This window comes from Leucopleurus acutus, assembly GCF_964270905.1.
Source record: "Leucopleurus acutus genome assembly, chromosome: 8".
NCBI lineage: Eukaryota > Metazoa > Chordata > Mammalia > Artiodactyla > Delphinidae > Leucopleurus > Leucopleurus acutus.
This window is the reverse complement of record NC_139151.1, coordinates 19,135,352-19,149,539: the sequence shown is the minus strand read 5'-3', so window position 1 is coordinate 19,149,539 and position 14,188 is coordinate 19,135,352. Positions and strand designations below refer to the sequence as shown.

General features: G+C 36.3%; 1 protein-coding gene across 1 annotated transcript in view; it reads left to right on the top strand.

Annotated features, from left to right (window-relative positions):
• Positions 1 to 722: 722 nt before the first annotated feature.
• Positions 723 to 14,188, top strand: part of HTR3B (5-hydroxytryptamine receptor 3B) — a gene marked incomplete at both ends in the record, with an annotated part of 34,790 nt that continues 21,324 nt past the window's right edge. The window contains 2 exons of the mRNA XM_082844344.1: positions 723 to 762; positions 6,016 to 6,176. Of these exons, the coding sequence (XP_082700470.1) occupies positions 723 to 762; positions 6,016 to 6,176 (201 nt within the window). The remainder of the gene's footprint in view (positions 763 to 6,015; positions 6,177 to 14,188) is intronic.

Below are 14,188 nucleotides of genomic sequence, written 5' to 3'. Positions count from 1 at the left end.
TTTAGTAGTTTTCATCTTCAGTAAGCCTAGACGCATTCTCTCTTATGTAGTTACTTTCTGAATTGTGGGCAGTGAGAATTTAAGAAGATTTCTATTTATCAAAAATCGATGTTTCTTTTAATGAAAGGGGCTTAGGAGAAACAAAAGACACTCTTCCCACTGTACTGTTAGCAGTTGCTCTTCATTTGACAATACCAGGTTTCCATTAGCTTAGTGTAATTCAAGAGTCCAATAATCACAGTCAAATGCTGAAGATGTTACTGCATAAGTCTGATTTAGATCAGCTATTTGGATCTCAATTATTAATGAAATTAGTGTCCTAAATGTCAGCAAGAGGACTGCCTTAGGTAAAGGCTGTAAAGGAAATCACATTAGTGTGGAATTTCCCCTGCTTAGGGGCTCCTCTTAGATTACATTATTCACTTAGCTATCTCCTGTCAGGGAAATTGAAATGTTGGCCAAGATCTGATCCTGGGGCAGAACCAAATGGAGAAGTTAAGAGGTATTGCAATGGTATCAATTCCATTTGTGTGGTGCTGGTACTGCCTTTGGTCCCATTTAGTGTTTACAAAATAGCACCAGCAAGGACAGCATAAACTGGCAAACAGAGAAGAACGGAATGGAAAGGAGGTCTTTTAGGAAAGATTGAGCGGCGTTCCATCCAATAGGCAAGTTTGTGTTTCTCATCTTCTGCAAGTGCCTGGGGAACACTGGCAAGTTCAATGGCCCCTCTGTGGCCCTTGGTCCTGGTGGCCGCCTCAGGTGAGTCCTTTAATGATATTACTAGGCTTTGAATATTAACGCCTAGAAGCTAGAGACCTGGTTTTCTACGTTGTGCTGTATAACTCGTCACAAGTGTTTGTTTTTATTTACCATCTGTAAAATGTCAGTCCTGTGAAGCTACACGGAGACCAACAATTTGTTACGACTTTGCTCCTACAATTATAGATGTATATACACATAGGGTCACACAGTGGGGCTTTACACATGGCTGAAAATATGCTCTGAAATGTTATAATTGTCTGATAAATTTCTGCTTCCTTAGAAATCAAGCTTTCTTTACAACAATTGACATTGAGAGTTTGGGGTATTCTCTTTCAGATTTACTTTTATGTCTGAATAGTATATTTTTATTATCCAAAGTAGTCTTGGCTTTTAGTAGCCCAGAGAGAGAGTTCCTTGGATCCATCATAGCTACAGAAACCTGGATGTCATTTTGGTATTAGGGGCTTTACATCCAGCCGTACAAAGGCTGTGTAGGTGATGAGTGTTTCTCTAAAGACGAGCTCTATTAACTTGCATGTTTTGAGTGTACAATTCCCCTTAAAAATATTTTAGAAACTAATATATATATATATATATATATGTTTTCTTTCCCTAAATTTCTGAAACTAAAATTCCATAGTGCCAGTATTAACTCTACTGAATTGAGCCATTTGAATAGGATACAATTGGTTCTTAGAAAATATACGCAAATCAAAAATTTATGTTTATGCTGGTGTTTTCCAACACCCCACTTTCTTGAGGGTTCTCCTAGAGCTCGTATCTGAATTTCCATGTTTTAAAATATAACTGAAAGTGGAATGAGTCCATTACGGAGATGAGGAAGCAATTTGGTAGCCAAGCAGCTGGCAATGATTTTTTTATTGGGTAGAGAAGAAAAATAGCCACTTATCATTAAAGAATAAAAATGCTGGGTGTTGAACTTAAAGGATAAAAGCATATCTTAATTATAAAAATGAAAACAGAGGGAATTTCATTAAATGTCAAATGGGTTTCTTAGCAGAAAATAATTGTGAACATTAAACTAAGTAAGATAAAATAGAAAAATGAAGGTTTGAAAACAGAAGAAATTCTTCTTCATGATTTCTCTTTCTAATGTTTTGCCTTATGCTTGATTTTTGCTCTAACTGTGGCAGAGAAAGTGTTTTAATAGTGTCTCGTAATCAGTGCTTGACCATAAATCATACTGAGAACATTTGTTGCAGAAAAATTCATCCTTTGGAATTTTTACTGGTTTAATATCAAGATGATTTGTAAACATCAAAGCCCTGAACCAACCACCAATTCACCGCTGCACCCAGGAGACAGTGTGCTAGGGTAGGAGGCCTGGATTAGAACCATCTAGGTCCTGCCACTCTACTCACTAGCCACGTGACCCGGGCAAGTCAATTAACCTCTTAGAGACTCTGTTTCCCTGTAAGTTAACTGTTTATTTTCTATATTCATGAAGACCGAATAAGATAGCATTATGTAATTGTAAGCTGCAATGCAAATGTAACATATCACTGACCTGAAAACACACAAATGGCAGTCCAGTGGCTAAGACTCCATGCTCCCAATGCAGGGGACCCAGGTTCGATCCCTGGTCAGGGAACAAATCCCTCAGGCAGCAACTAAGGGTTCACGTGATGAAACTCAAAGATCCCGAGGGCCGCAACTAAGCCCCGGCACAGCCAAATAAATAAATATTTTTAAAAACCCCACAAACACAGAAAATAACAATGCGCTGTTTCTGTCCAAAAATGTACAACATGCAACTCTTCCTTTTGAAGGGTTACTCACCTAGTATTCTCAGGGAGCCAGTTCAGGGTAGTGCCAGAGTAAGAGCTTGACCTTTGCATCCAGATCAGTCTTGTTTAAATTCCGGCCTCCTCACTTACAAGCTGTGTGATCTTCAGTGGTACTAACCTCCCTAGGCCTAGAGTCCCTCACCTGTAAGTGACCCTTCACGGGGCTGTAGAGTACCTATTCTTGTAGAAGTTAAATGAGATAATTCATGTAAAGGGCTCTTAGCCCAGTGCCTGGCACACAGCTAATTATTTAATCAGTATTAGGTATTCAGTCGTACCATGCCCTCAAACCTCTGTTTCCTTGTAACATCTCAGATATATGTAATGCTACCAACCAGGTTTCTTGGCCTTCCTTAATCAATAGAAATTGATAAGAGGCCAGACAAGAAGTTCAGGCAAGGCTCTATTGGGACTCCTACTATATAGCAGGGAGGAGTAAAAACAAGTAACAGGTTCCCTTGCTCGCTCCCTGAGGTGGGAGGAGCTGGTTCCTTAAATGGCGTGAGGGTAGGGGTGTGTCCAGGGGTCCAGCCAGAGGGGAGGCTTAGGTGGTCTGCCCACCCCCTTGGTGGTGCTGTGTGCAGGGGCATGTGCAGTACCCTGCTTTTGCTCCCTGCTCTTCAGAAGTGGAAGTTGGGTTTTTTTGGTCTTTTTGTATCTTGTTGTCCATAATTTGCCCTAACTGCACATGCATGCAGTTATTTTTAGTCCCTTTTAGTTTCTTTGTATTTTGCTTCTTAAGGAGACATTTGTCCAGGTGTAAGCACTGCAGCAAAGGGTCCTAGGTCCCAGGTCCCAGCCTGTCTCAGTATCATTCTCTTATAATCCTAAAGGTGGTATACTCACTAAAGCAAAAAGAGCTCTTTTCATCAAAGTGCCCAGAACATTCTAAGATAGGTGTGTGTGTAACTCGTTGAAATAAGGAAAACAAAGGAATAATTCTATTGTATTCTTATCTTTTTAAAATCTCTCTTCACCAAAAGTGCTTCACAGCTCAGTTCCTAACACATTCTACTTTCCAGAAATTTACAAGTGAATTATTTGAAGCTGATTATTATCATTCAAGAAGGCAGAACTAGTGAGGAATCTTTCCTGGGTCTGTTGATAGTTTCCATCAATGTCTGTTGAAACATCACTGAACTGTGAGTCATTTAGTGCTTGTGTGAATGTCACATTAGCTTTCAAGGGGCATAATTTACTGTTAATTAATGGTCACTTAAATCCTTAATCTTTCTCCTCTAATTGATCTTTCTCCTCAGGCAAATTTGCACTCATAGTAGAAATGTAATTTATTATTTCTTCCCATTTTAAACAAAGAACTCTTTCCCTCTGTAGTTTATTTAAGCATACTTCCGTTTGCTTCTGATTTTTCTCCAATCATTGCCTGCTTCTCTTTTGTTCCTATTTCCAGCTTCCAGAACATTCTCTTTTTACCCAAAGACTATGACACATTCTAGAAAGTATGTGTTTATCCATAGGGGACCTATGGATTGTTTCCTAGAAAAGGTATCAGAGGGGAATTTGACTCTCCATGAACAGAGGGTATAGGGAGCACACATTCACTTCTCAGAATTATGTCTTAACTCTGTCTCAAGTGGTTTCCTGTATTGAAACAGGCACATTTCAGTGGTTCCCCAGCTGGGACTTGAATTGGGAGCTTCCAAGGGAGGTAAGAGTGAACTTGCCCAAAGCGAAGTTCTCAGGAAAAACACCAGACCAGCTTTGCTTTGGGCTCCAGAAATCTCTACCCCCAGCGTCCGCCAGCAAGAAACAGTCTCAGGTAGAGAGATTCACAGCACACTTTTTGACAATCACAGTTCACAAAAACTAAAGATGATGCCTGATGCAAGTCACCCACCTTAGTCCCGCATGCCAGAATCGCTGTTGCCACTTCTGGCGTCTTGTCTTGTCGGGTGAATAGTTAGGGAGCTAAAACGCTAATTAGATTCCCAGTTCAGATGATAATGAAAGTGAATATTCCACTGCCTACAATGAGTCTGGAATTGCACCTCCAGCACCGTTGTTAGCATTTTGGTCACACTGACATTGATAAACACAGAAATTGCTGCCTGCGGCAGCAAGTGACACAACATCATTCATAAAGAGATAGGTATAAACAGGATTGTCGCACGGGGAGAGGATATCTCATTTACAGTTTCCTGCTGGATCCCGCGTACCTTCAGCAGCTCATCAAAATAACCATCAAAACCGCTGAGAGCCGAGGTGAATTCACACGCAGGACACTACAGATAGATTTCACTCAGGCGCTGTTGGCGGGAGGTGTGTAATTTGCTTCAGTCCAATGACTTAGCGAAGCCTTGAATCCCCCAGGGGCCGGCAAAGCTGGTGAACAAAATATCTTTTTGCAATTCTGAGAAAGCCCTCACAGGTTTGTCACTTCCAATTGCTGGTGCTCATTTCTCCTGCTTGCTTTCCCCTGGCCTTGCCGGCCTCAACACCAATCACGGCTCCTCTACAAATCAAGATTCCTGGGTCCTAGGAAATGGGTGTTCCCTGGAGCCACAGAGAATTTTCCCAAAATGAAGATCTCATTTTCTGACAAGTGCATTTTAAGGCAGAGTGAGAGAACAGATATATTTTTGAGGAGAAAAATATGAATTGGAATCTCACTAATCCCATTATTCAGAAATCCACACAAATCTTTGTGTTCAACTGGTTTGTCCATGTTTCTGCTTTGGGCTTTCTATGTGATTTTGAATTACGAACAGAAAATCAAAAGAAAAATCCAAAGAGGAAGTTAAATGTTGGCTAAGTGCATAGGAAGTTTTCTCCTATGTACCGGGAGGGGGTGATACGGAAAAAAGAAAGGATGTTGTCTCCAATATGCAAGATTGTTGTAAAAATGGAACTGTAAGTGAAAGTTTGCATCCTCAGAGATGGGGTTGATTTATTTATCTTTACAATGAGATTTCTCCATTGGGCACTTAGACCATCAGCTTACTTTGCTTTTTTTTGTTTGTTTGTTTGCTTTTTAATTGAAGTATAGTTCATTTACAATGTTTCAGGTGTACAGCAAAGTGATTCAGTTATAGACACACACACACACATATTTTTTTTCAGATTCTTTTTCGTTGTAGGTTATTATAAGATATTGAATATAGTTCCCTGTGCTATGCAGTAGGTCCTTGTTGTTTATTTTATATACAGTAGTGTGTATCTGTTAATCCCAAATTCCTAATTTATCCCTTCCCCCTCTTTCCAGTTTGGTAACCATAAGTTTATTTTCTATGTCATCAGCTTACTTTAAACAAGTGTCTGCCAATAAGCCCGCTAGTTGGCTGTGAACTTAAGCAGTTCGGATGAGCTGAAAACTATATCCTGCTAGGAGCCACTGAGTCCTGAGCAGTCTGAAGTGTCCTAAAGATGCTAAGTTCCTTTTATTTTCATAAACGATGAAAACGATGATAGTTTTCTTTTTCAGGAATCCTGGCCATAGATACCCCTCATCCCAAGAGTTCTGCTCTGCATCATCTCACCAAGCAGCTATTACAAAAATATCGCAAGGAAGTGAGGCCAGTTCACAACTGGACCCAGGCCACCACAGTATACCTGGATGTGTTTGTCCGCGCTGTGTTGGATGTGGTAAGGACCATCTTACCATCTCTTGGTCCCATCGTTCTTTTGTAAAACTACCTGCTGTTTATGCAGGGGTCTAGGAGAAGTTTTATTCTTGAGACTCTCGAGCTGATAGAGAAGTTGTGCTCGACTCAGCAGTGAGCCTGGGGTAAATATTTATTAGGCAAATCATGCTTTCTAGCCCCCGACTTACATTGTGAGGGCAGATATAGAAATAGGAATTTGTATATCTAGAAAATATTCCTAGAAATAGGAATTTCACAGAAATAAGAGGTTTTAAGAATTGTGGTCATAGGTCAAAGAACATATTTTATGAGCATTGCTGAAACCAAAAGTGGTAATGGGTATTATTTTCTATGGTTCACATTTCTTAGTGATAGTAGCAGGTTTATGAAACAACTTCTACAACTTACTGCCTGAAATTTTAAAAGGGGGAAAAAGTGCCTTGCTATCCTGAGTTTTTAAGGGAATTTATACCTAAGGTATTTGCTAAGGGTAGTGGGAAGATTTGTTTATTAAAGCATATCTTTCCTACTATGTCTGAAAAATGGGTTGTTGTGGGTATTAAATAAGAAAGTGCATGTAAAGCAGTTAGCAGAGGTCTTAGGAAGCCCTCAGTGATGGCCCGTATAATTATCTCTGCTTCTTCTTTCTCCTTTTTCTTAATTACAAAGTCTTCAGTATAAATAGATCCCAAATTTCTTTTGATTTCTTTTAAAAGCAGACTTTACTGAGCTTGTTTGTTAAAGTAGTTTAATAATTGTTTTTCAATTTACTTCTCAAAATTTTTTTTCCAATTGAGGTATAATATACAGATATAGAAATGCACAGTATGAGTTTTGATAATTGCATGCACCCACATAATCCGTATCCCTATCAATATGTCAAACATTTCCATCACCCCAGAAAGATCCCCCATTTCCTTCCCAGTCAGTCATCATCCCCTCCATCCACAAGGACAACCACTGTTCTGATTTCTTTCATCATAAATTATTTTTGCCAGTTCTAGAACTTCTTAAGAATGAAAATTTACTGTATGTACCCTACTGTGCCTGGATTTTTCACTCAGCATGTTTTTGAGCTCCATTCATGTTGTTGTGCATATCAGTAGTTTATCTTTTTTATTGATAAGTAGTATTTGGTTATGGCTATACCATGATTTGTTTATCCATTCTCCTGTTGATAGGCATATGGGTTGTTTCCAGTTCTAGTGTACTATGAATAAAGCTGCTGTGAACATTTCTGTACAAGTATTTTGGTGTATATATGTTTTTATTTCTCTTCAGTAAAACCTAGAAGTGGAATAACTGCCAATTCTCATAGGATAGATGTACATTTAATGAGAAACTGCCAGACTGATTTACAAGGTGGTCGTACGCTGTATACTCCCGCCCATCAGCTATGAGAGTTCCCATTTCCCCACATCTTCACCAACATTAGGTGTTATCAGTCTTTTTAATTTTAGCCATTCTGGTAAGTGTGTAGGGATATTTCATTGTGGTTTTTCTTTATACTTCCCATGGCTAATAATTAGGGGCTCTTTTTTTATGTGTTTATTGGCCACTTATATATCTTTCTTTGTGAAGTACCCGTTTAAGTCTTTTCCTATTTTTATTGTGTTGGTTGTATTTTTATTATAGATTAACAGGGATTGCTTATATATTCTGGACACAAGTCCTTTGTCATCTATGTATTGCAAATGTTTATTCTCAGTCTGTGGCTTGCCTACTCATTTTCCTAATGGGTCTTATGGTGGACAGAAATTTTTAAATTTAATGAAGTCCATTTTTTACCAGTTCTTTATTTATGGTTAGTGCTTTCTGGGTACTGTCTAAAAGAAATCTTTGCTACTACAAGTTTACCAAAATATTTTCCTATATTTTCTTTCAGAAGATTTATAGTTTTTAGCTCCTTAGATTTAGTTCTGTGATCTTGAAAACTAATTTTTGTAATGGTGTGAGGCATAGTTCAAAGTTTTGCTGTTGTTTTGAGTTTTGTTTTTGCATTTAGAAAGGATTTGTTCCATCACCATTTTTTGAAAAGTCTTCCCTTTCCCTGTTGAATTGCTGTGATGTCTTGGCTGAAAATTAAGTTAACTTATAAGTGTCAGACTATCTGATATCTTGAAATCAGATAGTGTAAGTCCTTGAACTTTGTTCTCATTTTTAAGATAGTTTGGCTTTTTAGAACCTTTGTACTTCTACATAAATTTTATATTCAGTTTGTCACACTTCATTAAAAAAAAAAAACCTGCTGGGAGTTTGCTTGGAATGGTGTAGGACCCACAGAGAAATTTAGGGGAGAATTGACATTTACCAATACTGAGTTTTCCAGTCTTTGAATATGGTATGTCTCTCCATTTATTTGGGTCTTCAGCAGTGTTTTATAATTTTAAATGTAGACGTTTTATACATATTTCCATTAAAGTTATCCCAAAGTATTTTTGATGTAGCTATAAATATTACTTAAAATTTTAAATGTTCTAGTTATTTGTTGTCATTATAAAGAAATAGGATTCATTTTGTATGTTGACTTTGTGTCCTGTGACCTTGCAAAATTCACTTACTAATTCTAGTAGTTTTTCAGATTAGTATTTTCTACTTACACAATCATTTCATCTGCAAATAGTTTTACTTCTTTCTTTTTTAATCTGTGTACCCTTTATTCTTCTTGTCTTATTGCATTGCCTAAGACCTCTACTACAGTGTTAATGGAAGTGGTGAGAGCAGACATTTTTATTTGTTTCCATTCTTACAGAAAAATCTTTCACCATTAAGTGTGACGTTAGCTATAGATTTTTCATAGATGATCTTTATCAGGTTGAAAAAGTCCTCTCCTATTTTCTATGTGCTGAGAGATATTTTAAAAATCATGAATGACACTAAATTACATCAACTTTTTTCTCAATCAGTTTGAATGATCATATGATTTTTCTGTTTTATGCAGTTAATATGGTAAATTATTTTTAATTGATTTTCAAATGTTAAACCACCCCTGCATTCCTAGAATAAACCCCACTTGATCTTGATATATTATCCTTTTTATATATTTCTGGATTTGAATTCCTACTTATTGTTCGTTGCCTCTATGTTAATGAGGAGTATTGGGCTATAGTTTTATTTTTTGTAATGTGTTTGTCTGGTTTTGGTGTCAGGGTTATGCTGGCTTTATAAAACTAGTTGAAAAGTGTTCCCTCCTCAATTTCCTGAAGGAATTGTGTAACATGGATAATTTTCTTCCCTAATGTTTGATAAAATTCACCAGTAAAACCACCTGGGACTGGAGTTTTCTTTGTGGGAAGGTATTTAAATATAATTTCAATTTCATTAACATATATAGGAATATTCAAATTTTCTATTTCTTCTTGTGTCCATTTTGGTAATTTGTATTTTTCAAGGAATTTGTCTGTTTCATCAAAGTTACAAATTTATTTGTTCATAATATTCTCTTTTAATTCTTTTAATGTCCAAAGGATCTCCAGTGATACTGCCTCTTTCATTCCTCATGTTGGTAATTTGTGTTTTCTCTTATTTTCCCTTGACCAATATTGCCAAATGTTTATCAATTTAATTTATTTCTTTAAAGAACCAAATATTGGTTTTGAATTTTCCTTATTGTTTTCTATTTTACTGATAACTACTCTTATCTTTATTTCCTTTCTTCTACTTACCGTGTACTTAATTTGTTCTTCTTTATCTTGTTTCTTAAAGTGGAAAGTTATATCATTTATTTTAAACCTTTTTTCTTTTATAATTTTAGCATTTAAAGTTATAAGTTTTCCCCCAAGCACTAATTTAACTGTATCCTATGAAATTTTGATGCATTTTAAAATTTGAGGTAACAATTATATAGACTGAAACTCATCATTTTTTTAAGATTCATTTATTATTTACTTTATTTATTTTTGGCTGCATCAGGTCTTAGTTGTGGCATGTGGGATCTTCATGGAGGCATGCAGGATCTTTTGTTGCAGTGTGTGGGCTTCTCTCTAGTTGTGGCATGTGGGTTTTCTCTTCTCTAGTAGTGGTGCGTGGGCTCCAGGGCTCCTGGGCTCTGTAGTTGTGGTGCACAGTCTTAGTTATCCCGCGGCATGTGGGATTTTAGTTCCCTGACCAGGGACCAAACCTGCATCCCCTGCATTGTAAGGGGAATTCTTTACCCCTGTACCACCAGGGAAGTCCTTGAAACTCATCTGTTTTAAGTCAGTCCCTTCCTCCAGCCCCAGTCTCTGGCAACCACAGATTTTCTTTTTTCTCCCTATAGTTTTGCCTTTCTAGAATGTCATATAAATGGAATCATATTGTATTTTATTCTTTGTTTTTGGCTTCTTTCACTTAGAATAATGCCTTTGAGAGCTATCAGTGTTGTGTTGTTGCATATGTCAGTAGTAGTATTCTATTGTACAAATGTACTGCAATTTGTTTACTTATTTACCAGTTGTTGGGCATGTGATGTGGGTTGTTTCCAAATTGGAACAATTATGAATAAAGTCACTATAAACATTTGCATACGTTTTCAATTCTGTTGGATAAATACTTAGGTGTGAGATCGCTGTGTTGTATAAGTCTATGTTTAACTTTATAAGAAACTGCCAAACTGTTTTCCAAAGTGGCTGTGTTGTTTTGCATTCCACCTGCAATGTCTGAGAGTTTCAGTTCCTTCACATGATTGCCAGCACTTGATATTGTCAATCTCTTTAAATTTTAACCATTCTAGTAGATTTGTCACCACAAAGTAGATTTGTGATATCTCGATGTGGTTTTAAACTTTCATTTCACTAAAAACTAATGACGTTGAACATCTTTCCATGAGCTTACTTGTCAACTGTATATCTTTTAAAATAGAGTATTCACTCAAATCTTTTACTTTTTAAAAAATAGCATTGTTTATTACTTTATCATTGAGTTGCAGAAGTTCTTTATATAGTTTTGGTCTATTTTTGGATTCTATTCTGTCCAACTAATCAATATATTTCTCCTTACACCAATACACTGTGTCAATTACTGTGCATTACAGAAGTCTTGAAAACAGATAGTGTGAGTCTTCCAACCTTACTCTTCTGTTTTAAAATTGTTTTGACTCTTCTAGGCACTTTGCATTTCCATATAAACTTAAGAAAATTCATCAACTTCTATTTTAAAAACTATCAGATTTTTATTGAGATTGCATTAAATCTATAGATCAATTTAAGGAGAATCAACATCTTAACAATAAGCTTTCAATCCATGATAACAGTGTATGTCTCCATTTGTTTAGTTCTTCAATTTCTTTGCATAATGTTTAGTGCTTTTCAGTGTTCTACACATATCTGGCTAAATTTATCCCTAAGTATTTCACATTTTTGATGCTATTATAAAAGATTTTTTTTTTTTTTTTTGTGGTACACGGGCCTCTCACTGTTGTGGCCTCTCCCATTGCGGAGCACAGGCTCCGGATGCTCAGCTTCAGCGGCTGTGGATCACGGGCGCAGCCGCTCCGCGACATGTGGGATCTTCCCAGACCGGGTCACAAACCCGTGTCCCCTGCATCGGCAGGTGGACTCTCAACAACTGCGCCACCAGGGAAGCCCTGTAAATGATATTTTTTAATAAGAAAGAGAATTAAAATTTTAATAATATAAATGTATTTTAATTTTGTGTCTCTGTTACTTGCTAGCATACAAAAATATAACTGATTTGTATATATTGGCCTTGATCCTGTGATCCTGCCATCTAATTAATTTTTGAGTCTTTTTTGTAGATTCTTTCAAATTTTCTCTGTAGAAGATCATGTTGTCTGTGAATAATGAAAGCTGTATGTCTTTCTTTCCAATCTTTATAGCTTTTCTTTCCTTTTGTTGCCTACTGCCCTGACTCGAACCTCTAGTGCAATGTTGAATAGAAGGGTGCACTGTTTTATAAATGTAAATTCAATAAATGTATTTATAGTATTGTTAAAATCTCCTATAACAATTTTTTTGTCCAGTTGTTCTATTAATTTCGTAGAGAGGGGTATAACAATCCCCAATTATAATTGTGGTTTGTCTATTTATCTGCCCTGTTATTAGATGCATACACATTTAAGATCATATGTCTTCTTAAAAAACAGAACCTTTTACCATTATAAAATACCCTTCTTTATCTCTGGTAATATTCTTTTTCTTGAAGTTTTTTTCTTGCTTACTTTTTGCATGGTATGTATTTTGGCATCCTTTTATTTTCAATTTCTGTGGTACTCAAAGTCATCTCTTAGACAGAGCATGTAGTTTGGTCTTTCATTTTGTTAAACTTTTTATTTTGAAATAACTATAAATTTACAGGAAGTTGCTAATAAATTTATAGGGAGGTTCTGTGCACCCTTCACTCAATGCCCCCCAATGTTAACATCTTGCATAAATACAGTACAGTATCAATACTAGAAAATGGACTTTGGTGCTTATTCAGCTTTCTCCAGTTTTACATATACTCATTTGCATGTGTGTGTATGTTTCTCTATAATTTTATCATATGTGTAGCTTTGTGTAACCACCACTACCACCACATCAAGCTACACAATCATCATCACAGGGCTCCCTGGTACTGTTCCTTTATAGCCACAATCCTTTCTCCCCTCTAACCCTTAACCCCTGGCAACCAATCAATCCCTTCTCTATCTTTATAATTGTGTCATCTCAAGAATATTATATAAATGGAATCATGTAGTATCTTACCTTTGAGGTTGGCTTCTTTCATTCAGTGTAATTTCCTTCAGGTTCATCCAAGTTGTTGTGTGTATCAATAATTCACTCTTTTTTGTTGCTGAGTAGTGTTCCAGGGTATTGCTATTTTAACCTGTCAACCTATGCATTTTAATGGAAGTGTTTTGTCCATTTACCAATACCATCTTGCTATTTGTTTTCTAGCTGTCGCATCTGTTTTCTGTTTTCTGATCCTCTTATCCTGCCTTATTTTGGATAAATTAAATATTCTTTAATATTTGATTTTAGTTCCTCTGAAATCAAATCAGCTTTTTTGCAATCCCTCTGTGTATTATTTTTAGATGTTATTTTAGGGATTTCCATATCCATCATTAACTTAATACAATGTACTTAGAATTAATGTTATTACACTTCATATAAAATGTACAAATCTTACAACAGTAAAATTCTATTTACCTGTTCCCCTTACATTTACATATATAATATGCCCTACAATACGGTATTATTATTTTAATGTACTTTAAAAAATAATTCAATAATTTCTCTTTAATTTATTTTAATGGATGCGTTTCTCTATGTTAATATCTTAGTGCTGCACTATGAATCATAGACTCTGATTTTTTGACTGAGACTCAGGTATTGAAATTGATGAAAAATACTTCAAAACTGAAAGTATAAATTTTCTGTTATAACATGGTTTAAATTATTTTTTATCTAATGAAGTTATTTTAGCATAATTTTCCTCGAGCTTAGATAAACCCCTACTCATTATTTCTTCATAAGCAGGTACATTTATTTATTTATTTTTAACATCTTTATTGGAGTATAATTGCTTTACAATGGTGTGTTAGTTTCTGCTGTATAACAAAGTGAATCAGCTATACATATACATACATCCCCATATCTCCTCCCTCTTGCGTCTCCCTCCCACCCTCCCTATCGTACCCCTCTAGGTGGACACAAAGCACGGAGCTGATCTCCCTGTGCTATGCGGCCATAAGTAGGTACATTTAAATGCAACACAAAAAATCCTCCTTTTAGCACACAATTTCACTTTTCTCAGCTTTATTTTCCCACTTACACTAGTAAAAGTACTCTATCTAAGATCCTAGAAAATACTGTTTAATTAAATGCCAGAAAATGCCCACCCTTACTATCCAAAAGACCTAGTCTTACACAAAGCCCCAGTAGAAAACTCCTTTAAATCTCTTTTCTATTTGGATGTTGAACTAGAATTTGGGAGACAATTTTCTGGGGCTGCATCTTCACTTACTTAAGAGATATTAGTCCTTGCTATTTAGTTGTCAGTGGGTTATTATGTCTATATTGTTTATCGGACATT